We start from the raw sequence: 25,354 nt of genomic DNA, 5'->3' as shown, positions 1-25,354 counted from the left end.
CAACGGAATGATCTCATTCCAATCTCATTTATCCTTGCTTAATTTGAGGGCTTTTTAAAGATAGAGCCCCTAAGAAATGTCCCCCTGCCCTCCACCTCCCACACTCAACCTACAGATGAAGAGCACTATATGCCACTGGGGCCTCCAGAATGTCACTGGTCATGACCTCAGCCTCAAACTCTGTCCAAGGAAGGAAAAGGGACAAATAGAAAGCCACCAAGTTAGTGACAACAAACCCTGGCTCCCTTGGAAGGCTGAAGTCCCCACCAGGATGACAGGGTCTCCTGAATGTTTCCAGGAAAACCTCCAAGAGCCCCTTCAGTTGGGCCGCCATAAGGCTGTAGAGAGGAAGTTACCATGAGGGCGCTGTAGGTGTAGGGATAGTGGTAGGCCAGGTAGCAGACATCCTCGGCATGCGGGAAGGTGACGGCAAAGGTGAGGGTGTAATAGCACTTTCCAGACTCTGCCCCTGTGATGGCTGCGCTCTGGCGATAATGATTTCTACAAGAGAAAGGAGAAGAGACAAGAATGAGGGAAAGGTGGGGAAAACAGTCATTTAGGGTTCGAGATGCCATAAACCTTTGGTGTTATATACTAGCAAAACGTCCTTCACTTGAAACACCTGGTGAGCAAAATTTAGAAAACGGAGAAATAGAGAAGTGAGCTTACTGCCAGGTCATGAGCCCAAATCACCAACATCTAGGCTAATCCATCTGTCTCCTAATTGTGGCATCTATGCCATAGGCCTTTCCTTGCTGTGTCTGAAAATGAAGGCTAGAGAGTCACTGAACTAGAAAACAGAGGAAAATGTGAATAATTCTGTTCTTCCTGGGATTTTATTAGAGACATATATTTTATTACCCAAATCTGGGTTCCTCAACCCCTGCCTCTCTCCAGATAACACAGAGTCCAGCTCCTCCTTTCCTTTCTGCCTGCCAGACGGTTTCTTAGCAATCACTACCCTATACAGAGTTCCAACTCAACACAATGTATGTCAGCTTGTTATCACTGTAACAACCCATTGTGTGGATGAAAGAACAAAAGCTTAGAAAAATCCATTTGTCAAAGGTCAAAAGGCTAATAAGTGGCCAATACAGGACTCAAACCCAGATCTGCCTGCAAGGCCTTTGTTCTTTCCACTACACAAGACTTTCTTCCCAAAGGAATACATCTGTCACCCCAAATGTGCTTCAGCTTCTTACAGCCTGACAATCCACATTTTCCTTTGTCAAAGATGAAGCACCAATGTTGATACTTCAGAGAACACTATCAAAGTAATTTGCACCCAGAAGTACATTCCAAGCAATATTTTCCCCATACGCTGCCAGTTACGCTCCCTCCTTGCCTCTTAATACTGAGACAGCTGTGCAGGCTTTCCTGAGAAATGTTATCCTCAAGGCTGCATTATAATGCAAAATACACCAGGACACCAAAAGATGTAATTCCACCTTTGAACATTTACAACGTTGGCTTTCTTGTCCATTGTGCTTTGGGGTTTCATTGGGGGAAAGGGTGGGGAGAGGGAAGAAAAAGCAGATAATTATTCTGTGCGTTCTTGCAAATATAAAAAATATGGATTATTCTTTTCTGCCTTTTTGGCTACCTTCATGACACCTGCCACCAAAGCAAAAAGATCAAGTGAGCAAGAAAGGACAAAATAGAAAATCTACTGCCTGGTTTTGTGGGTTTTTTCAATATTCATAAAACTAAGAATGGGAGTAAGAGAAATTGGTAGTTCCATGGACTATGACCTATCAGGCTATACATTTCTCTTGCATCAGCTTCTGCCAATAGGGCACCCTGGATCCTTGGTCATCCTAGGGAAAGAAGGAAATCCCCAACGATGAACCAGCTTTTCAGCATCCTATTAATAGGACCCATATCCTTTGTGACTACAGGACTAGAAACTTCAAAAAGGCAACTTTTTTTTTGGTTTTTCCTTGACCGCACTGCTCTGCATGCAGCGTATTGGTTCCCTGACCAGGGACTGAACCTGCACCCGCTTCAGTGGAAGCAGAGTCTTAACCACTGGATCACCAGGGAAGTCCCCAAAAAGGCATCTTTACCCATGGTGCCATCTGGATCTTGCTACCTAATTCAGTCTATTTTCTCCAGATTTCCCCAAAGTTCTATAGTTTCTCCGGAGCTAAGGCTCTGATTATTAGCAAGTATGGAAAGCAGCAGATGGTAACTCAGAAAGCATGCAAACCACATATGCTCTACCTTTATTCATTCTGATTTCAAGGCTCCACTGCAAGCACACATTCGGTTTACACCTAGCTGAACCTAGTCAATTACACCTCTCTTCTAAGTGAAACGAGCCAGTCAACATTTTGGTCAAATAGTCAACATTTTGACAACCAATCAGAATGTGGAATTGAGCTTCACGTGCATGAGTGTGAAAACACACACACCATACATATATATTTATGAAGGTAAAAGCAGGTGGAAACATACATCTAGTGCCTTGCCATCCCCAAGTTTTTCACCTACATGCAGTGGAGACAGAGCCTGCATCTTTCCTCAGGATTCATAAGATACCCCCGAGGCCAGTGGGGGTGGTCTCATCTGACATGAGCCTTGCTTAGTTCTAGGCTTCCCACTGTACTAAGTACACTGAAGTCACATCACAGGCACATTCATCCTAAGCAAATTCTATGCTACCCCACCAGCCACCACAGAGAACAAGAGAGAGAGTAAAAGTAAGAATATGGAGACTAGCTGACCGGCCGACGCGCGAGCGAGGCAGAATCTTGAGGCACAGCCATGTTCCTGGTTAACTCGGTCTGGAAGGGTGGAAGAGGCGGCGGGGGAGGCGGGGGCCGCGGCGGGGGCCTTAGGGAATGTGCTCGGAGGCCTGGTCAGTGGGCCCGAGGCGGCGGCGGCGGCGGAGGCGGCGGCGGCGGCAGAAGAGAAGGAAGGGGCGGCTGCGGGGAACTGCGTGGAACTGCGTGCGCATACTGGGCGGGTGCGGAACTGCGTGCGCATACTGGGCGGGGTCATTAGCGCCGTTAGCGAGGCGGCGGCTGCGCAGTACAACCCAGAGCCCCCGCCCCCTCGCACCCATTACTCCAACATCGAGGCCAATGAGAGTGAGAAGGCACGGCAGTTCCGGAGGTCTTTGCCCAGCTGGCTGGAGAGGACATGGAGGTCAGTGCCACAGAACTCATGAACATTCTCAACAAAGTCGTGACCCGACATCCTCATCTGAACACTGATGGTATTGGCATTGACACATGTCACAGCATGGTGGTGACACGACCGGCAAGCTGGGCTTCGAGGAATTCACGTACTTGTGGAACATCGAAAAGTGGCAGGCCGGGCTTCCCCGAGGGTGCAGTGGTTGAGAGTCCGCCTGCCGATGCAGGGGACACGGGTTCATGCCCCGGTCCGGGAGGATCCCACATGCGGCAGAGCGGCTGGGCCTGTGAGCCGTGGCCGCTGAGCCCGCGCGTCCGGAGCCTGTGCTCTGCAGCGGGAGAGGCCACAGCAGCGAGAGGCCCGCGTACCGCAAAAAAAAAAAAAAAAAAAAAGTGGCAGGCCATATACAAACAATTTGACATTGACCGTTCAGGGACCATTGGCAGCAGTGAACTCCCAGGGGCCTTTGAGGCAGCAGGATTCCGCCTGAATGAGCATCTCTACATGATCATCCGACACTACTCAGATGAGGGAGGGAACATGGATTTTGACAACTTCATCAGCTGCCTGGTCAGACCGGATGCCATGTTCCGTGCCTTCAAATCTCTTGACAAAGATGGCACTGGACAAATCCAGGTGAACACCCAGGAGTGGCTACAGCTGACCATGTATTCCTGAATGGGAGTCCCAGACCTGCCCCCTCATCGCCTCGCTGTAGGAGTCACCTTGGACTCTTCGGTCTCCCCCAGGGTTGATCCTGTTTGCAGTCACATCTTCATGGCTCCTGCGGACCCACAGGCCTTTCTGTTCTCCTAGCCCTTGGCACCCAGATTCTCAGTCAACAGCCAGGGCCCAACATGCTTCAACACACCCTGCCCCAGCACACCCATCTCACATCTACTCCATAACCCCTCTCTTGCATCTGTGCCAAGCCCAACGTTGGTGTTGCTTGCATACCCCAAGGGCCCTTCTCTCAGTTCTGGGAGCATCACTCCAGTCCCTACACACCCTGGCACACCCATTCAGTTACCACCCAGGCAGCTAAACTCCAGGCCATAACAGGCCACATGCCCCAGTGCCTCTGTCTGTATTCTGCTCCCAGCCTGCCAGGCCCAGGAGGAAATAAATGCACCCTAGTTGCTGCTCTCTCTGAAAAAAGAAAAAAAAAAGTATATGAAATTCCCATCCCTAGGCTCTTTCCACCATTCAAACCAAAACTGGACTCCAGGCAGGGAACAGCTACAGTGAAATAGAGAGAGAAATAAAATAGAATTTTTAGCTTTTGAGCTTCTGTGGACCAAGGTTCTAGTGATTTAAGGAAAGTTGGTAGTTTGGGCTATAAATTCTACCTCCTCACCCTCCCAAAACACACAAACACACACACACACACACACACACACGCCTGTTGTACACACACCCTTGCTGTAGCTTCATGGGCAAGATTGTCGTGGGCAAGACTAAAAGCTCCCCACTAATAATCCAGCCCTCTTCAGGATGGTTGCTGATGGCTGGAATTTAAGAAAAATGAAAATCACCTCATTTAGGATGAGTTTCAGCTAAAGGAGATTCACTTGTTACCCTAATCCAGGGTCTACGCTGTAGGTGAAACTAAAGCAAATGTCAGGCTTCCCCACTGGAGTCTCCTGGTGGCTACATTGTAGTGGGAGAGTCCTGGAGATGACTCCACCTCTAGCAAAGTTTTCCTCTTCAGAAACCTTTAAACTTTCCCAAGATCACCTTCTTCAAAGTGAAGTGTTCCATAAATCTCCAAAGTGAAACACTTGGCTTGCTACAATTAGATCTGTCCATGATAAAGTGAGATCCTATCAAGTTCTTTTTGTTTTCCCAATTATGATATGAACATACTGAGGGATGTTTGCAAGGCAGTAACGTTCATCCTTTATATTTCAAATGGTTCCCATGTTCTTCCTTTGTATGGAAATGCTTTCCTTCTTCCTCATTTAGCCAACTCTTCTTCCTCCTTCAAGACTCAACACAAGTGGTTCCTCTTTCAGGAAGTCTTCCCCAATATCCACCCTTTTACATAATTCTTATCACATTGTGCCTCTCCCTCACTGCCCATGCTTTATGGCAGGGATTATGCTTATTTGTCTGTATATCTTCACGCTTGGCACAGTACCTGGACTTAGCAGCTGTTCAACTAAGGCCTGTAGAATAAATGGACCTAAGACTCTAGAAGTAATCATTAGAATACTTGGCATATCTTATCTCTAATCCTAATTATATCCTTTCAAGGTATTATTATGCACACTCTACAGACTGGGAAAATTGAGATGTTAAGTGTCTTGAGGAACTCCACACAACAAGCACAATAAACAGGATTCAACCCTAGGTGTGGGCTTACCCCAAAAACAAGATTATTTTTCATTTTATCACCTGTCTCATAAGAATGGAGAAAAGGACAAGAGGTCTTTTGGTTTACTTCAGCAAGCAAGAATTGGAAGTTTCGGTTTTCATCAATCAGAGATACCTATAAACCTGAAGTCTAAAATAACAGAAGGAATGTAAAATAATCCAGATGATAGCTAGTGAGAAAATTATTCATACCACTATGATTCTTTATGTCACTGGTATTTGATGCCACTAAGAAGCTTCTACTAATTACTAATAACTGCGAACACTCACTGAACATCCACTATGCACCAGACACTGTTGTAAGATTTCCATGTGCTTTATCTCATTTCACTTCATCCTCAGCACAGATTTATCAAGTAGATACCATTATTATCCCCTTTTACTGATGAGGAATCTGAAGTTGAGAGAGGCTGGAATAATTTGCCCCAAGGTCACATCATTAATGAGTGGTAGAAGTTTCACTCCAGAAACTTTCTCTCCTTGATCTGCTCTTCTAGGCGGAGAAGAAGCCTGGTGAAAATCAAGTGTGCTCTCAAATATGCCAGATCCTAGATGCATGTTGGGTCAAAGATGATATGGGTAGATGAGCCATTCCACAGCTAAAAGGCTCCCCTTTGCTTTTCCATTCTCTGAACAATTTATCCTCGGAAGGGTCTGCACTTTTAAAATCATAAAGCTTTCAATGAAGCAAGGAGCAAAGTACACAAATGCATGGTTATGAACTCAGTCTCCTTCCATTTGTACGTTAAAATATGCTGGGAAGTCATTTTTTAAAATTTTATCTTTTAATTTTATCTTTTTTTTTCTGTGTGTGCATGAAAGAAGCAAATGCCAAGATAGAGAGTGAATTAGATAAACTTATAATGACGATGGCTCTGTTTAACATGGGAGCATCATTTCACTTAACAGGATCTAATAAGGCAGGGCAGTCAAGTCACCAGGCTACCCTGTGTCTACAGAGTTTCTAATATTCTGTATAGCACCAAATCTCTCTCCTGAGATCCCTGGGAAGGATGCATGATGGCAGAGCTCTTGTATGACATTCATCTTCATGAGTGAGCTGTTCCATCTCCTCTCACGAGCAGAGATAAATGTCAGAAGAGATCAGCTGTTGTGTATTACATGGCCACTCTGAGCATGCAGCTTCCCTCCCTCTGCCCTTCAGCACCAAAATTACTTTAGACCAGAGCTGGGAGAAAATTCAAAAAGGTGTGAGGCTGTGTACATTAGAGGGAGAAGCAGACCGCAGGGAAGTAAATAAAGCAGGAACTAAAACAGTCCTTGCTTACTTTTACAAGAGGCATGGAAAAATAAGCCTGCCCATTTCTGTTCTTCCCTCTGGAGGATCCCTTTTGATTTTCTAGCTCAGGGATCTGCAAGGTGGGCGGGCGAGGGGGTGGGATGCGGGGGAGCAGGTACCCCAGGGGCGGGGCAAGAAGATCAGATCTACTGAACACAGGGAGAAGATATTAGAATTTCTCTTGAAATTTATTATGATCTAATAAGGAAGAAAGAAAGTTGTCTAAGGTTTAATATGGGGATGGACAACGCTGCCCCTATGCTGTCCAAGTCAAGCTACTATGATGAATAATTATAAAACAAGCTAGATTACACTATAGCAGTCTTCTCTGTTGTTTTCCAGGGCTGGAATATGAAAAATACATTACATTTTATATCTATGGTTTTCATAGGTCAGGTAGTTTAGTATCGACTGCTGTACAGTAGGCTTCCTGAGGGAGGGATGAGAGTAGCTCACCATCTCTCTCATTCTTTAGATTTCAGCTTCTGGCAAGGTATTTAAACTTGCAGAAGACTTCTCTAGTGGATTTACAGATTATATTATCTAAATTAAACTAAACCCTGCAATATAGATAATTAGTATTTTCTAAATTCTGCTTGGAATTCAGAGATTGATAATAATATTACATTTTAAACACAAGTGACCGAGAAAATGAAAGAACTGACATGGCCTACTTCCTACCTTAATATTAGCTCTTTCTCAAGAATTCTTATTTGTGTAAAAATTATCTAATTAGATTGGAGAAGTTAACCACCATTTTTCAAAATTAGCCAAAAGGCAATTTACAACTATATTTTTCATGGTAAACCTTAAGGGTATAGGATGCCCTGAGTTACCAATAGTAAAAAAATATATAACAATTTTACATTTAAAATTTAAAGATTTAAATTGAAAATTATTTTTCTCATCTTTTCCCCATGTCTTAAAATTCTAAACTTTCTGCATGTTTTCTAGTATGCATAATATCTTAGTATAGTAAGGCATGTATAATTGATTTTTTTTAATTATGAACAATTCTATATTAAAAGTACATGGATTAGTATATCTTATCAAAATAGTTTGGAGATCACTTTCTGAGTGATGAGGCTCCGACCCACAAAGCAGTTGGCCCACCTCCTTAACTGATCACTGTTGCTATCACTTTTTGAAGGAAATGGATATCCCATTCTTTCTGAGTACTCTTTTCTTTCACCCTCCCATAGATATACTCAGGTACCATGGCTCATGGTTCTCTCCACAATAAGCACCCTGGCACCCCCTTTAGAACATGGTACTAAATATAAGAATGTAATAGAAATAAGACTTCTGAGTTCCTGATGACATATTGGAGACAAAGAAATAGGAGGTAAAGTTCTCCCAAATTAATACATTAGAGAGCATAAAGTCAGGGATGAAGCCAAAAAATCTTCAAAAGCAGATCAACTCAAAGACTGTGATGGGTAAAAGAGAGAAATAAATACATTGTATAATCTAAGGCATTCTACACTAGGGAAAGGCACTCTGATTTGCAGTTGAATAGAGATACACATAACATATCTATCCTGTTGTTAGATCCCATTATTGGAAATATGTTAACACAATGTGGTGAATTGGTGTAAAACAAACTATGTTATAATGTAGCAATCTTACCCATTCATCTCTGTTGTATTCATGGCTAGAAGATGAAAAATGAATTACATTACACATTCATGGTTTTCATGTTACCCCTCTGTTACTCTTTAATCACATAACAATTGTCTTGTTCATGAATCTAAAAGCTATTAACATTAACATTGTCATTCTTTAGGCCAAGGCTCCGCTTTGGGATGTTTGATTTCTTCCTTTTCCTCTTGGCAGATCCTAAATCCCCTTAAGCCCACGCCTTATCCCCCACCTCCAAGGAAGCAGCCTCCAGGGACAGCTGCCCACCCCCCAAAGGATGCTGAATGTTATGTTTGTCCAATCTCTTACTAACCTCCAGATCCAAGCCCACTGCAAGCTGGGTCTTTCATGTTTATTTAGAATTACTATTTCTCGAGGACACTAAAAATTATTCTTGACACACCAAAGTCCAAATTTATGCTTCCATTATTTTCCCCTACAGCTGTGGCCCCTGTCACCTTGAGATGATTTTAGTCTCAATCTCTTTGGACCATAAGAGGATCCTGAGAGTCTGCAGATAGGTGGGTCAGAAAGTCATTGCTATGGAAAACCAACAACATTGTATGGCTTTGCTATTGTTCTGAAGAATATAATGAAAATACTACCCAGGTCCATATTCTAATACATCCAAGACTAAAGACTGCTGACTCTTTCATTACAAACTGTTAGCCCATCTCTGTGCTTTATAGACTATCCTTACTTCTATGGTGATGATTGCCCTTGTGTCTGATAGAGCAACAAGATTCTTGACCTTCTTATCTGTCAACGCTCCTGTCCTTATAGTCTCAAAAGCCAAGAGGCATAAGCATTTTTACTCTTTCTTTTTGATATTTGCAACTATCCTGAACTCAAGAATGCCTGATAATATTTTTAGGGGCTTCCTGTCATCTCAGAAAGAGATATAAATTACTTTATCCAAGAAAATAAGCACTAGCATATCAGTTTTTTATAAGAAACCAGCAACAAGCTAATAATTAGCTACATAGTTTCTACCTGTCCACACACCCTATCCTTTTTTTGTCTTATGAATTTGTATTTTATTTTCTAGCGAAGGAAAGTGCACAAATAGGCAATTCATGGGTCTGGAATGCATGCATGTATTTTATCAAAATATATGGATAATTCAAATTTCATCACACCTTTACAGGATACATTGATGAAAGTGGCTACTGATCAAGAGTTGAAGATGAATTCTGAAAATACCTTTCTCTTCTATTTTTTCCAAAATGTATCTTTCTGTGGAGCAACAGTTACTTAAGTATATTTCTCGCATATTCATGTTTATCTGCTTTGGAAAACTGAAGCATGGGATGGGTAAGAATTAAGTTAGAATATCTCGCACTTGTTGTTCACTGGGACCAATGGAAACAGGAAAAGAACTGAAGCTTGATGCACTAATCATAGGTTGAGTCTATATAATAATATCCAACAGTAAGGTCTAAAGGTTTTAAGGTGTTTAAATAAGAATAGATGACTTTTCAGAAAACCAAAAGATATTTCTTGAGGTCTACTGTGGGTGCCATTTCACACGCTTAGGCTTCTGTTTGCCACTGGAAGAGTGACAAGTACAGCAGACAAGCACAGATTGCTCAGGTTTGTAAGATTAACATGGAGAAGCAGGAAACTGAGAGAGGACAGAAGAGCAAAGGAAGCTAACAACACTCTAACTTACTTGTAATAACAGATTTCACAGCCTGTCCGTACCCAGGCAGGTCTACCAAGAAGAGCCTCCTTGACAGAATACAGAGTTGGCTGCATCCCTACACAAAATAAAGGCAGGATTAATCCATTAGGTGGGGGGTGGGGGGAATAGAAAAGGAGAGCTGTGGTAGGTTGAACAATGGCCCTGAAAGATACCCAGGTCTTAATCCATGGAAGCTGTATATTAACCTTATATGACAAAAGGGACTTTGTAGATATGGTTAAATTAAGTATCTTGAGATGGGGAGATTATCCTGGTGGGCCCTAAATTCAATCACACATGTCTTTCCAAGAGGGAGGTAGAGGGAGGTTTGACTACAGAGGAAAAGCAATGTGGCCGAAGCAGAGAGATTTGAAGATGTTATGCAGCTGACTTTGAAGATGGAGGAAAGGGCCATGAGCCAAGGAATGTGAGGAACATACCTCTAAAAGCTGGAAAAGGAAAGGAAACAAATAATCCCCTAGAATGTCCAGAGGAAGCATGGCCTTTCCAACACCTTGACTTAAGACCAGTGAAACTGATTTGGGACTTGTGGACTCCAGAACTGTAAGAGAATATATTTGTCTTCTTTGAAGCCACAAAATGTGTGACAATTTGTTACAGCCACTGCATCAAGTGAATACAAGAGCCAAGGCTCACCTTTTCTCTTTCTATACCAGCAAGAGTCTATTTAATCAGTACAAAATAGAGGTAATGTCCTATGCTCGGACCTGGAGCTACGGGGAATATTTTTTCCTTACTCAGAGCCACTAATACATTAGTATGTGAGCCAGCAATAACACGCAGAATTTCCCATTTCTAGAAACATTCAAAATAAATATGGGCTACTAGTCAGTCATTGTCCCTTGAACGCCCCCTCTAAAAGTGCCACAGGTATTCAGGAGAATTTAAACTTTCTCCAGAGTTTTCTGAGAGTGTAACTCGGTGTTGTCCAATGGAATTGTGCCGTTTGCCTGTCTGTGACAAATATCAACAGATCAGTACATTTGCTTCTATGGGTTTTAGGAGGTGGAGAGAAGGAATAAATGAGAGGGCTCACTGGCCTCAAAAAGTTCAAGGTGGGGCAAGGGAGGCAGGAAGCGGCAGAAAGTTATGTGAGGTATTAACATTTCATAGCACAGGGAGAGTTTCAAGCTTCCCCTCCCATAGTAGCAATTTACCATAGGTTGGCGGCCGTCTTGCCATACCTGGCAACCAAAACATGTCAGCCCAACTTCAAACCCTCTGCAACCCAAGCAGGGCTTCTGATAATAATTCAAGCACTCAAAAGTGACATCATTTTTGGTGTTATTGAGAAAGTCTCTATTTCCCAAGAGCTCATACCATAATTGAACTGGCTGTTGGCCTTCTCACAGTTGATAATGTTGACGCGATAAGGGACCGCATCCCTCATACCGCTCACCTTGAAGTAGAACCACTGCTGGTGCTGCGTGCTATTCACATCAGCATTGATCAGTAAGTCGTACTCCAACCTGCAAAGTCAGAAGCAAGATCAGAGGGTTAAAAGCCTTTAAGAGAACTTCCAACACTGAGAAATCTATACATCTCAGGTTCTGGATGATGGATGTAAGATCCAGGATCTTGGTTGGCTGGTAAGTTATAGTTATCATCCTTATCTCACAATGTTGGACAGAGGCTTTGGAAATTTAAGGAGGGGGGAGCAGTGTCCTGGTATTAGAAGAGTCAGTTATACAACGATAGCCTATCTTTTTATTAAATGGTAATGAAGTTTCTGTCCAGCTGGAAAAATGCAAGTGTGTTATATCCCAGAGAAAATGTGGTCACATCTGGTTGGATATGCCATTACTATTTGATGTTAGACATGACTTCTGAGCATCAGTCTCCGCAAATGAAAAATAGAAATAGTGTCTAGGGACTTCCCTGGTGGCACAGTGGTTAAAAATCCGCCTGCCAATGAAGGGGACATGGGTTCGAGCCCTGGTCGGGGAAGATCCCACATGCCACAGAACAACAAAGACCATGTGCCACAACTACTGAGCCTGTGCTCTAGAGCCTGCGAGCCACAACTACTGTGCCTGCGTGCCACAACTACTGAAGCCCGTGCGCCTAGAGCCCATGCTCCACAACAAAGAGAAGCCACCGCAATGAGAAGCCCGCACACTGAAATGAAGTGTAGTCCCCCACTGGCCGCAACTAGAGAAAGCCCGCACGCAGCAACAAAGATCCAACACAGCCGTAAATTAATTAATTAATTAATTAAAAAAAAAAGAAATGGTGCCTAAACTTGCAGTACTGTTTGTAAAGATTGAGTAGTATAATATATGTAAATCCCCAGCAAGGCAACAAACATGAATTAGACTAGCAATGAAAGATTTGTCTGTTTGTTTTTTCCCTTTTTAACTGATTTAGTTTACATGAAGTAAAGTACACAGATCTTAAATGTACAGCTCAACGAGTTTAAGCAAATTCATCCGGATACACCTGTGTGACAACTCCCTGGATCAATATGTAGAACAGTTCCAGCACCCCAGAAAGTCCTTATGTGTCCCCACCCAATCACTATGTCTCCACAAAATTACTTTTTCAAGCTTGAGCAACAGAATTAGCAATAAAGCTTTGACTTAAACATTATCATCAGGATATTTCATTTTCAAAAATATTCTTATCCCATCCCCTTGGCATGCTCTTTGAGTTGCTCTTCTAGAAAGGGCAATGGTTTTGCCCTGATTCGTTCATACTCTCCTACTCTGGCCCTCTGATTAAATGGCAGTGTATAGTGAGATTTGTGGAAGGGGAGAGCTTTGTTGAAGCCGTAGCAGAGCAGATGGTGTCCCACCCCTCCCACCGTCACTATAAGCAACACACTCTAACCACTGAACTCACCATACAATGAATGAAGCTATAGTTGGCACCATAGGGACACCCATGAGAACAATTCCAGGAAGTCTATGACCCTCCAATTGTCTGCTATGCCCACAATGCTCTCGCTAAAAAGTGATCATAAAAAATCCTTGCCTGTAAGTAGGTTTGTTTTCTGTCATTTGACTCTGTCACCCAGACCACAACTGACGAGTTTAGGATTCTACACTCTGGCCAAAGGCAGATATAAAGAGAAAGACCTGAGTAAGGCCAGGACCTTAGGCACATCCTGGACTGCTCATTTTCCCACTAGGAGATTCCTAATCAGGTCTTCCCTCCTGGATCCTTGGAACATGATAAATGAAGAGAATAAATAATAAAAGCGGGAGCTGTAGGAAGAAGAAGCTGAGATAGCAAACATGAAAGAGAAGGAGGCTGAGGAGGAATCTTAACATGCCTGCCTTTCCCTTCTCCATACCAAACAGCTCCACTTGTATTTGTTATATGTTGGGCTTCCTTGAAATATTTCACGTACCAAAAAAAATGGCTTACCACTCACCACGTCCCAAAAAGGGAAAACTTCAAAAATGTCTCCTTGGAGGGGGATACAAAACAGGGCTGACCCATACTGAGTATGGCCCCTGCAGCTTTCCTTACTTACTCACGCACTTGGATGGCTTTGCGAAGATTTCCAGACTCAAACTTGGAGAAGAATCGCAAGCAGTCAGAAGTGGTGTCTTGCAAAGGCCTGTAATGAAATAGAGAACCTTTGAACATAGGACTTATTGCTTTTCTTGGGCACAGTTTAACATTTCTTAGAGATAAGCTTTCTCTTACAGATCTTTAACCCGAATTTTCACTGTGCTGATTTTAGGAGAAGGAATGGATTATTAACTTAAAATATTCTTATGCTCGTGCCATTAAAAGGATATTCTATACTCCCACCCCCCTCATTCCACTGAGGTTCAAGACCACCTACCAAGGCTCATCTAGACTGAAGACAACTTTATTTATAATATCGCTTGGCTGGATGAGCCTCCGGACATCCTCAAATATTTTGATCCTGGAAAGGAAAATTGAAAACATTTTAAGGGTTGGCCCTCACTCCTTACCCCATTCATCCTATGGTCATGTGGGAAGGGCCTTGGGACTCATCAGAGAATTATGAAAGAAAAATGTAATCATGATCCAACCTTGAGCTGAATGAGTACAAAAAGCACCACCCCTCCTTCCTTTTCTTCTTTATCAAAAAATAAAACTACACTGAGCAGTAGGAATGTAGGAAGCAGTGATGCCAGATTTTCGTTTTAGGAGGATTCTCTACTCAAAGGAGTTTTGTCAAGAGCATTTGGGCTGAGGGACTTTGAAGCCTCTGGTTGTGTGAATAAGAGGGCCCTCTGCACTAAGACACTTTTGAAGGAGACATTAGGAATGCTGATGGTCTGGGAGGCTCCAATAAGCCTTTGAATTCTTGTGTCATTTATAGTCCTTGGTTCTGTTTGCTCCAGAAGACTACGGTCAATCTTCTCTCTGAGAAACACCAATATCTGGGAGACTTAAGTAAGAGGGAGGAAGGATACCTAAGGGATATTTCAGATTCCCTCCTTGAATTTCTGATCCAGGTCTCTGGGGCGGGGAGGGGTAGGAGAAGGGGGAGGGAAGGTCAAAATGAGGCCTAGACTCAGGGGAAAGATGTCCTGTCCAGTGGGGAGCTGTTGCTGGGCCAGCCCCTGTGGTGTGTCTCTCAGGAACTTGAGCATGGAGATAAGGTCAGAGGGGTGAGGTCAGAGATGTCAGCCAGGAGACCAAGTGGAAGCAGTTCTTGGGATCCACCATCAATTTGCTGATGAACTTGCTAACAGTTAAGAAAACTTACTGCTATGCACACTTTGCTCCATAGACTTAGTGTATGCATACTTAGTATATTTTCTGGGAAAATAGTTTTCTCCTTGAGTTCAGTAATTTTCTTTGTAATCTCGCTATGCCTATCCAAAGGCAAAGCTCCGTTTCATGCATCCTGGGAATAATCCATCACACAACATTTCTTCCCTGCAGGATGCATTGTTTTTTTCCTTACAATCCTCAGTGATGCAGCAAAACTATTCCCCAAGCCAAGTCAGGTTCTATAAGGTTGGGACTGTGGGATGGAGGTCCACCACCTCCTCTCATTAACAAGAGATCAGATTCCAATTTGCAGTAAATGAGAAAAGTGATCCCAAATAATCCATACTTGTTTCTTCCTGAGAACCTTCCCTTAAGGAATGATCCCAGTATTTGGAGAAACTGGATAATCTTTCCCTTTTGTAGGATTTGCAATGGATACGGGGTAAGGGGTTGCATTAGAATCGTCTAAGAAATTCTTTTTGTGGAAACACATGTCTACCACCACCCTACCCTTGGCTCTGAAATGTCCTAGTAGGGAGGCAAGCTTGTATATTTGGCGAAAATTTCCTTAAGGTTTTTTTTTTTTTTTTTTGGTCGGGGGGGTACGCGGGCCTCTCACTGTTGTGGCCTCTCCCGTTGCGGAGCACAGGCTCCGGACGTGCAGGCCCAGCGGCCATGGCTCACGGGCCCAGCCACTCCGCAGCATGTGGGATCTTCCCGGACCGGGGCATGAACTCGTGTCCCCTGCATCGGCAGGCAGACTCTCAACCACTGCGCCACCGGGGAAGCCCTCCTTAAGGCTTTTAACATGCTGCTGACTAATGCTCACTTTCCTGAAGATAACAGAATTATCTGTACAAACCATTCCACCTACAAAAATACTAAAGAAGAAAAAATATATATAGCTCCCAAGTTAGTAGCACCATCACCTTTGGACTCCACATTTACGTTCCAACACGGACTGGGCAGAGAGAGGTGGACAATGCCCCCAGTAATCAGGAAATGCCATCATTGTGAAGTCAGACACAGATCTGGTTCTTCTAGCTTTGGCCATACAAAGATATGGGGTCATGGAAGGCGATATGCGTCCGATGTGTCTGCAGGAGCTTATCTATTAATTCAGTAGTTTCTCTAGGTCTAGTGGAATTGGAAAAGGAGGCACTTATCCTTGGGCAGGAAATCGCATCTATGTCCCAAGCATCCTCTTTGAAGGACGCCTGAACGTCTGAGATTTCACTTCCGGAAGAACCTATCCCAAGACCATTGGATTGTGCATTTCGGTATGGGTTCATTCCAGGTCCTTTTTTGGAGGTTAGATGTATGTTGGACCTCCCCATCTTCACTCTGCTCAGAAGGGAGGTCTGGACAGGGACTTCTCTTTCTTGTCCCCAGGAGATTTGGTCCTTATTCAAGCAAAGCCCTTTTGGGGAGGCAGCAGTCAGAATGTGGTGGTGACTGGCATACCGAGTCTCGTCAAAGTTCAAACCATCTCCAGGTTTGGACTCCAGTTCCTTCAGGTTAAAAGTGGAAAAGAATACGTCAGTGTTTCTTTCCAAGTAGAGAATACAATCTGATCCCTGTCCTCACTCTCTGGGCACAGAGCTAAGCATAAATCCTGTGCACTGGAAAACTTTTTCCAAAGTCAGTCAAGGAAAGACTAAGCTTCCAGAGTCAAAGAAATGGCAGAATCCTAGAAACGCACACTTGGAAGGGGCATTTGGTGGGTCTAGTATGAGTCTATGCAGTACATGAAAGCCTCCTACAACACCCCCAAACATTTACAGCCTGGTTGAATGACTCATTTACAGAAACTTCCCTGTATCCCAAGGTGGTTCCTTTTATTTGAGGATCATTCTGATTGTTTAAGAAAAATTCTTGTTTACTCTGAATTAAAATTTCCTTCCCTGAAACTTTTACCCACCAATGCCTTTCTGCTTTCTAGAGTGAAATACAATATGTCAGCTCCCTTCTAGAAGTGACTTAGCGTGTACCCTTAGATATGGCCAAATTCATGGTTTATTAAGAATCATAAGAAAATAATGGAGGTCCAAAAGCAGGTCTAAATTTTGGTGGGAGCAACAGCAGAAGAAGCAGCAGCAACCAACCACTGGATTAACATGACCAGGTATAAGGTGCTTGATTTGTTTCTGCTAACAACGAAACCCTAGAATCAGGCTGGTCACCTTCAGAAAGCCATCTCATACAACCATCCCACTCTCACAAGAGAATGATTAAGTCACCATGAATTTTCACTTGCTTTCCCAGGACATGAGAGTAAGGCACCTTGCCCACCAGACAACAGGCAGCAATGTGAACCTTCATCCTACTTCCTTCCGAGGTGATGGGTGTCAGATTGTATTGATAGGACCCTTGCATGCATCCTATCTCTGCCACCTTCTCATATTTTTGTTTAGCCTTTTACTTCCCTCTCAGAAAGATCCCAGAAGCAGAATGCTAAAGATGAGCAATGCTTTCCATCTGGAGGCCAGTTTGGATGCCCAGGGTCTGCAAAGAACCCATTAGCATCACCGAGGAGTAGAACCACGGCATACGTTCTACCTCAAAACTGCAGGAGAGCTCAAGACACATCGCCTCATATTGCATCAGTTCCTCTTCAGGTCGATCAAGACCAGGTTTGGAGCTCAGCTTGTTCACATCTGTTTCCAAGGCATCATCCTACAATGGCACATTCAAAAAATATGTTACAATCAGGAGAGCCATCCTGAGAAATATCGAGACAAGCTACAGATGGGACTTTTCAGAATCCTGGGACACGGTTTCCTTGCCTCCAAGTTATAGTGCTAGCCTAGTCAAGGATAATTTAATATGTAAGGTTGTATTTTTTAAATACTAAGAAAGATGATAATTTTTCTCAGTGTTCATGTTAGTATTTATCAGCCTTCATCATAAATAATTTATGTAAAATGAGATGAACTATGTAAACAATGAAGCACAATACCAAAGAATCGTTTTTATCTCATCACCACTGTCTTTGCCATAACTGTAACTGTTGTACCTATTCATCTATCTACCTATTTAGGTCACTCTTTTCACAAACGTTTAATGAGCCCCTACTATGAGTGGGCACTCTCCTAGGTACTAAAGACTCATTGATAATTGAACAGACCAAGGTCCATGATTCCATAGAACTTGCCTCCTAGTGAGAAAAGGAAGACAGTAAGAAAGCAAACAAATGAGCAAGGTAACTTCGAACAGTGATAAATGTCATGGGAAGAATGAGAGGTGGTGAAGTGATGGTGAGTGAGGCTGGGGTACAAAGAAGATAAGGAGGTCACTTTTTTTTTTCTGTTTTTTTGCGGTACGCGGGCCTCTTACTGTTGTGGCCTCTCCCATTGCAGAGCACAGGCTCCGGACGCGCAGGCTCAGCGGCCATGACTCACGGGCCCAGCTGCTCCGCGGCATGTGGGATCTTCTCGGACCAGGGTATGAACCTGTGTCCCCTGCATCGGCAGGCGGACTCTCAACCACTGCGCCACCAGGGAAGCCCCCAGAAGTATTTTTGTTAACCTAATCTGCCTGACCGTGGGCATTAAGTGATTTAAAAGGGTGCTCTTCCTACTCCCCGGAAGGAGTTCAGTGAGGCTGAACAGGCAGCAGCATGCCTGCCTATGTCTGCACAGTAGACTATCTGTTTTCAAGTTGCACTGAAAGCAAAAGAACAGGGGCAGACAACATTCTTCCCATGACAGTTGCATGGAAAGAATGCTGTTACCATGAAGACAGAGTACATGCAGGACACTCGGGAACATGAGACAGAGCTTCAGCAGTGCAGATTACTTTAGAATCAAGCAATATAAGGAGAGCTGGGAGCATATTGAAGGAAAATAGAAAGCAATTGATCCAGGGAGAATGCTAAGCAAAGAGAACCACTAACTGGTAGCAACTGATTTTCCCTACCCTACCTTCCCATTTAAACACTCATTTAAAATGCAGAAAGATACCACAATGGGGTAACCACTGAAAATAGGGTTCTTGGTCAACAATCTTTAAGACCTCTGAAGATACTTTCCATAACCCCAACAGTGGAATTAGTCATAAAGGTGTTAAGAGATTGCCTCCCAACCACACTGCATACCCTAACAACAGGGACTCGGTGACTTCAGTAACCAGTGAAAGGGAAGCGGTCCTTCTCTAACACAAGAACGCCAGTGCACACAATCGTCCTTCCAGCTAAAGATCAAATAGGTATTAACATATTCAAATAGGTATTAAGAGGGCCGAGGAAAAACTGCCCACCTTGTTATTTGACAAATAACATGTCTGCTAGACAAATGAAACAAACATGACTCCTATGAAAATATTTATAAAAGATTCATAATATATTTTATGAAAAATGGAGTAATGCCTTCAAAAGGTAGAGGAAGTGTTTACATGTGAAAAAGATATACTACAGAGGTGCTAGGCAGAATAAATGGCTCCCCCAAAGATGTCCATGCCCTAATCTTCAGACCCTGTCAATATGTTACCTTACATGGCAAAAGGGACTTCACAGATATGTTTAAGACTGAGGTCTATCTGACGTGGGGGGATTATCCTGCATTAACCAACTGGGTCCAATCTAATCAAAAGTACTTAAAAGCAGAGAACATTCCCCAGCCACAAAGGACCAGAACTACATGCAAAGGACTCAGCCTGCCATGCTGGGGGGTAAAGGGGTAAAAAGTTGAGGAATGCGGTGTCCTCTAAAAGCTGGAAAAGGCAAGGAAATAGATTCTCCTCCACCATCCTCCAGAAGGAACACAGCCCCAATACCTTGATTTTTGCCCAGTGATTTGTATCCATGTTGAACTTCTCACCAAAAGAGCTGTAAGTTAATTTTTTTAATTGTTTAAGCTACCAAATTTGTGATAATTTCTTACCGCAGCAATAGAAAACCAATACACTGGGAAATAAGAGAAAGAATTTCCTCAGTTAAGTAAAAATCTTAGCATCTGGGTAGGAATAGACTAAAATCTACTTGTATGCTATTGAAATATCTGACTTACAAGGAAAACGAAAAAGTTCCAAGGAAAGAAAAGATTACCAGATGATTCTGTGGCCTTTCCTACAGCTTCAGGGATACCTGAAAATTTGACCCTGAATCATATCCTCCTTACAACTGAGACCCCAAATCATCTGCCTCCACACAGCCTGTTTCCTAGATTAATATGAATTTATTATTCCCTGTCTGTATCAACATAAGTTTAATGTCCTAGGAAACTCTTGCCCAGGAAAATAGAAATTACAAATAAATCTATTTTTCATAAATTAATTATTTTTCAGGAACATCTCATCAACTCTTAAATAGAAAGTATCAATGAATTGATCCAAGACCCTCTGACCCCTCTCAAGATTCTTGCCTTACAGTGTCCACCGATCTTTAACCATTATATCATGATCTTTACCCAATGCTAATCAAGCCCCTACATTAAAATACCTGACCTTAACAAAACTTTAAAGTCTTAATAAACACTCCAGCTTTGCCCTTCCTCCTTTGAGACACTATCAAGACTCTATCACATTCTCCCTTATCAAATAGATTAGTTTCCTATCACTTCTGTAACAAATTACCACAAATCTGGTGGATGAAGACAACACGAGTTTATCGCATTACAGTTCCAGAGGTCAAAAGTCCAAAATGGGTTTTACTGTGCAAAAATCCAAGGTCTTGGCAGGACTGCGCTCCTTCTGGAGGCTCTATAAGGTAATTCATTTTCTTGCCTTTTCCAGCTTCTGGAGGTCAGCTGCTTTCCTTATCCCATGGTGTCTGCCTCCACATTCAAAGCCAGCAATCACATCATTCCTACCCTGGCTTCCGTGCTCAAATCTCCTTCTCTGACTCTGACTCTTTTGTCTCACTCGTTCATGGCTAAGGACCCTTGTGATTACATTGGACCCAGTCTAATAGTTCAACATAATCTCCCCATCTCAAGAGGCTTAACTTAATCACATCTGCAAAGTCCTTTGTGCCACATAAAGTAACATCCTCACAGGTTCCAGGGATTAGAATATGAACATCTTGGGGTGGGCGGTGGGCACTATTCTATCTAAAACACCAAGCTACACAATACACTTAGGTCTATGTTAGAAACAGGTTGTTCTGGTGGTATTTCTCGGAGCCAGCATTTGACACAATACTAAGAAAAGGAATTAGAAGGATCATGGCTACCCCAGGTTCAAGATGAGATTCAGCAAAGGCCCATTTATCGGACCAAACCTTTGCACTTCAGTCTTCTGGTTGTTTGTCAAGTGCTAATGAATTCCACACATTGCTGTGATGCACCAGCACTGGAGATCAGGTGGTAGTCTCACACCCCTGAGGAGACAAGGAGGCTAACTAATGGTATACACACAAACACAAAGGCCCTGCTTAGAGTTTGAAAGTACACAGGATTATAATCAAGTAAACCTATAACCAGCCAAGGTTTTGCTCATGAATTTCTGCTCATACATGCTCAGTTAGGCAAGAGCTCAGAAAACATATCATCTTATCTTTATTGACAATAATAACTTGAAGACAAATTTCAGCTGCCCCAAATCAAACTAAAGAATGGTATCAAGGGACAGTTCAGTTAAACAAGTTTTGTCTAAGTGACTATTGGAAAACACAGCTACTACATAATACAAATATAAAAAATAAGTTTTGAGGGAGAAAACACATATTACCAAATGTTAATCTCATCATCTGGTTCTAAAATGAAAGTAAAAAGAAATGTGTAAGTAAGGAATAAAGTAAAACAAAATACTAACTTTTCAACTTACATGAACATAATATTATTTAATTCTTGAAAATGGAAAGGCAGAAGAGCAAGATGACTAAGTGGGCAGGCTCTGGAATCAGACTGCCTGGGTTCAAAGTTTGGTTGTGGATTCTAGAAGACTCGTGGAAATTCTGTACTTAACCTCTCTGTAACTCAGTTTTTTTTTTTTTTTTTTTTTTTTTTGCTGTACGCGGGCCTCTCACTGTTGTGGCCTCTCCCGTTGCGGAGCACAGGCTCCGGATGCGCAGGCTCAGCGGCCATGGCTCAGGGGCCCAGCCACTCCGCGGCATATGGGATCCTCCCGGACCGGGGCACGAACCCGTATCCCCTGCATCGGCAGGCGGACTCTCAACCACTGTGCCACCAGGGAGGCCCTGTAACTCAGTTTTCTCATCTTTAAAATGTATATAAAATGGCATTACCTATGTCATTCAATGATTGGTATAGTTTAGCAGTTTATTGTGTATGAGAAGTGCTGTCATACAGGAAACACTCAATATTAGCTGTTACTTTTGATGAGGAAATGTAGGTTCAAATTTTTTTTTAAGAACTAAAAGGGAAACACTAGTAGAATTATAAACACTGTAGAAAAAAAAATCAAAGAAAATATGGTCACTCCATGTTGCATAAAAGAGAAAGAAAGAAAGAGAGAAAGGGAAGGAAGGAAAGAAAGAAGGAAAGAAGGAAGGAAGGCAGGAAAGAAGGGAGGGATGGGGGAAGGGGGAGAGAAAAAAGAAAGAAAAGCAGTGAAGCATGGAAAATAGCACAAAACCAAAATGACAGAAGTAACACCAAAAATTGTCTTGAGTATAAATAGGTTAAACAGCCTTATTAAATGACAAAAACTTTCAGATCAGTTTTTTAAAAATCCCACTGCCTATTGTATATAAAAGGAACTTTCAAAGAGAATTAAAGAAAGACCCATGATGTGTATGAAAAACACTCCTGAATTATCTTCTTGTTCTGGTTGCCTCCACTAAAATATTTTAAAAGAGAAATATTGAAACTAAATGGTTAAGCAAACATAAATTAAAGCAGGCCTGGCAATAGTGATCTATGACAAAGTCATAGTCAAGACCAAGTGCATTAAATGGGATTTAAAAATCTTATTTTGATAAAGGGCACAATTCACAATGAACGTAAAAAGCTCATAAATCTTAAGAATCAAATAACACAGAATTGAAATGTACAGCACAAAAATGGCAGAAAGGGAAATAATTGTACTAAGAGTGGGAGGCTTTAAAACAGTACCTCAGTCTTGAATAAACCAATTGCAAAAAAAATCATATAGAGTATTTGAACAATATTGTTTTTTATAGATATATGTCAAGCTGTCTTTACAGAGAGCATCCTTTATTTTTTTCTCAAACATTCAGGGAACTATAACAAAAATTAATCATATGCAGGACTATAAAAAATAGTCACTAAAATTTTTTGAAAAAGCAGATATTATACAAGCCACATTTTCTGACAATAATTGAATGAAATTAGACTTAAAATGGTTTTAAAAACAGGAAAAATAAAACCATTAAGGAATAGAAAAACATCCTCCTAAAAGAAGCTCATGAAAGAAATTCATATATTAAAAAGAAAATAAATATTAAATCAGTGTAATGAAAGCGCTAATAGAAGAAGTGTCCATCTGGCATCCCAGGAGAGAAGGCACAGGACAAGAATGAAAATGATCCCTTCAGAAGGTCGGCCCGTCTCAGCCACGCTGGTAAAAGGAAATTCCAGCACCCTCATAAAGAGTCAACATCACCCTGGATTTAAATGATACTCTGTGGTCGTAAACAAATTATTTTAATCACTTTCATACATTTCTGGGTGAAAGTTGCTCCCAATATTAATTATTGAAATCTGAACTGAGTAGACGCTGCCTCACAATTACTATCAAGATTCCAGGCCCCCAAACTAGGAAATCAATACCCTTTCCTGAAGCATTTCCCAAAATGTAATCTTCAGGATGTTATTAAGTGCTGAGGTATAGGGGGGTGGAGATTCATAGCCAAGGCACCTGGAATATGGTGAATTAAAGAAAATGAAAACATTTTCATGGCTGCAGAATTGTTCAGATTCTTTAACATGCCAATACACATTTTGAACTCTTAGAAGAAAAACTAGCAAACAGTGTTTCAAGAATTTATGTGACTCTTCAACCCTCTTTCTCTAAAGATCTCAGGATCGTGGAGTGTTGCAGAATACGCTTTGGGAAACACTGTCTGTTGAATTGAGGGGTTTTGCTTTCTTTTGTTCTTGCCATCAAAGCTATTTGTTTCACATTTTATTATGGCTACAAGATGTGGGGGAGATGGGGGAGAGATAGAGACGCTTCTCCAGAAAAGTACTGGCCATCATTCTGTGATGTCACAGAAGTTACGAACAGGCCGTAGCTCTTCTTGCCAAATCTTGAAAAAAAATAAAATCTAGATTCTATACATCAGATAAGGGGAGGAGGCTTGGAAGCAGTTTTGTCTGTAGAAGTCATCCAACGCAATTAGATACAAAAGAAAAAAGTAAAAAAAAAAAAAAAAAAGAAAAACCATCTTTTGCCCACGTACATTGTCCTTTAAAACAGGGGTCCCCAACCCCAGGGCCATGGACCGCTACCGGTCTGTGGCCTGGTAGGAACCGGGCCACACAGCAGGAGGTGAGTGGCAGGGCGAGCCAGTGAAGCTTCATCTGTATTAAAACAGCTCCCCATCGCGTGCATTACAGCCTGAGCTCCGCCTCCTGTCAGCATTGTGGTGAGCTGTATAATTATTTCATTATATATTACAATGTAATAATAATAGAAATAAAGTGCACAATAAATGTAATGCGCTTGAATCATCCCGAAACCATCCCCACGCCCCCAGCCCATTGAAAAATTGTTTTCCACGAAACTGGTCCCTGGCGCCAAAAAGGTTGGGGACCACTGCTTTATTTTATTTTATTTTTTATTTATTCATTTATTTTTTTTTGTGGTACGCGGGCCTCTCACTGTTGTGGCCTCTCCCGTTGCAGAGCACAGGCTCTGGATGCGCAGGCTCAGCGGCCATGGCATACAGGCCCAACCGCTCCGCAGTATGTGGGATCTTCCCGGACCGGGGCACGAACCCGTGTTCCCTGCATCGGCAGGTGGACTCTCAACCACTGCGCCACCAGGGAAGCCCGGGGACCACTGCTTTAAAACACTGTCACGTTAACGGGCAATGCTGGAGGAAGCAAAGTTTGAAAGTTTTCTTCTCCTACGAGCTCTTTATTAATTTCTTATTATGACACTTTTCATGATTACTATAAATATTACAATTCAACAAATGCCTAATATCTTTTAGCTTAAGCCCATTTTCTGTAATTGCTCATGCAGCCATCTCCCTGTGCCCCTCAATGAAATCTCTGTCCCTTTGACCATTCCACCTGCCACCAAATACATAACACCTCTGTGCTTAGTGCATTATTCTAGCTCCAGCCACACAGACAACTTCCAGAAGTAAACCAATTATAAACTTCCGTTGGTTTGCCTTTTGCGAAAATGGCTTTGTATTGTTCTCCTGAAGATGATTTTTAGGTGAACGCCCCCATCTCAGGTCCAGCAAGGCCGTGTCTAATTGGATATTGTTGGGATCACTGATGAGAGAAGCAGGGCTTCTGAATGTGTGTGCCAACAACCAACCGTAATAACAGCCCTTCGAAGCCACAGGGGTGGGTTTCTTTATAAAAATGGGAATGAGCTCAAGGCAATTATGG

At 42.4% G+C, this 25,354-nt stretch overlaps 1 protein-coding gene and 1 pseudogene across 2 annotated transcripts in view; one reads left to right on the top strand and one right to left on the bottom strand.

Annotated features, from left to right (window-relative positions):
• LOC307049549 (cytosolic carboxypeptidase 4-like) overlaps positions 1 to 24,225 on the bottom strand; it is a gene marked incomplete at its 5' end in the record, with an annotated part of 66,470 nt that extends 42,245 nt beyond the window's left edge. Inside the window, 9 exon segments of the mRNA XM_079699108.1 lie at positions 357 to 501; positions 10,131 to 10,218; positions 11,484 to 11,632; positions 13,642 to 13,728; positions 13,960 to 14,043; positions 15,794 to 15,930; positions 15,932 to 16,375; positions 17,424 to 17,540; positions 24,187 to 24,225. Of these exon segments, the coding sequence (XP_079555234.1) occupies positions 357 to 501; positions 10,131 to 10,218; positions 11,484 to 11,632; positions 13,642 to 13,728; positions 13,960 to 14,043; positions 15,794 to 15,930; positions 15,932 to 16,375; positions 17,424 to 17,540; positions 24,187 to 24,225 (1,290 nt within the window).
• LOC307051003 (calpain small subunit 1-like) lies at positions 2,767 to 3,819 on the top strand (annotated as a pseudogene). Its single transcript has 2 exons — positions 2,767 to 3,317; positions 3,541 to 3,819. The product of its transcript is annotated as a calpain small subunit 1-like (transcript).
• Positions 24,226 to 25,354: the final 1,129 nt, after the last annotated feature.

This window comes from Hyperoodon ampullatus, assembly GCF_949752795.1.
Source record: "Hyperoodon ampullatus genome assembly, chromosome: 3".
In the NCBI taxonomy this organism is placed as follows: domain Eukaryota; kingdom Metazoa; phylum Chordata; class Mammalia; order Artiodactyla; family Ziphiidae; genus Hyperoodon; species Hyperoodon ampullatus.
The sequence above is the reverse complement of the archived record's forward strand: the minus strand, read 5'-3'. Positions and strand labels throughout refer to the sequence as shown.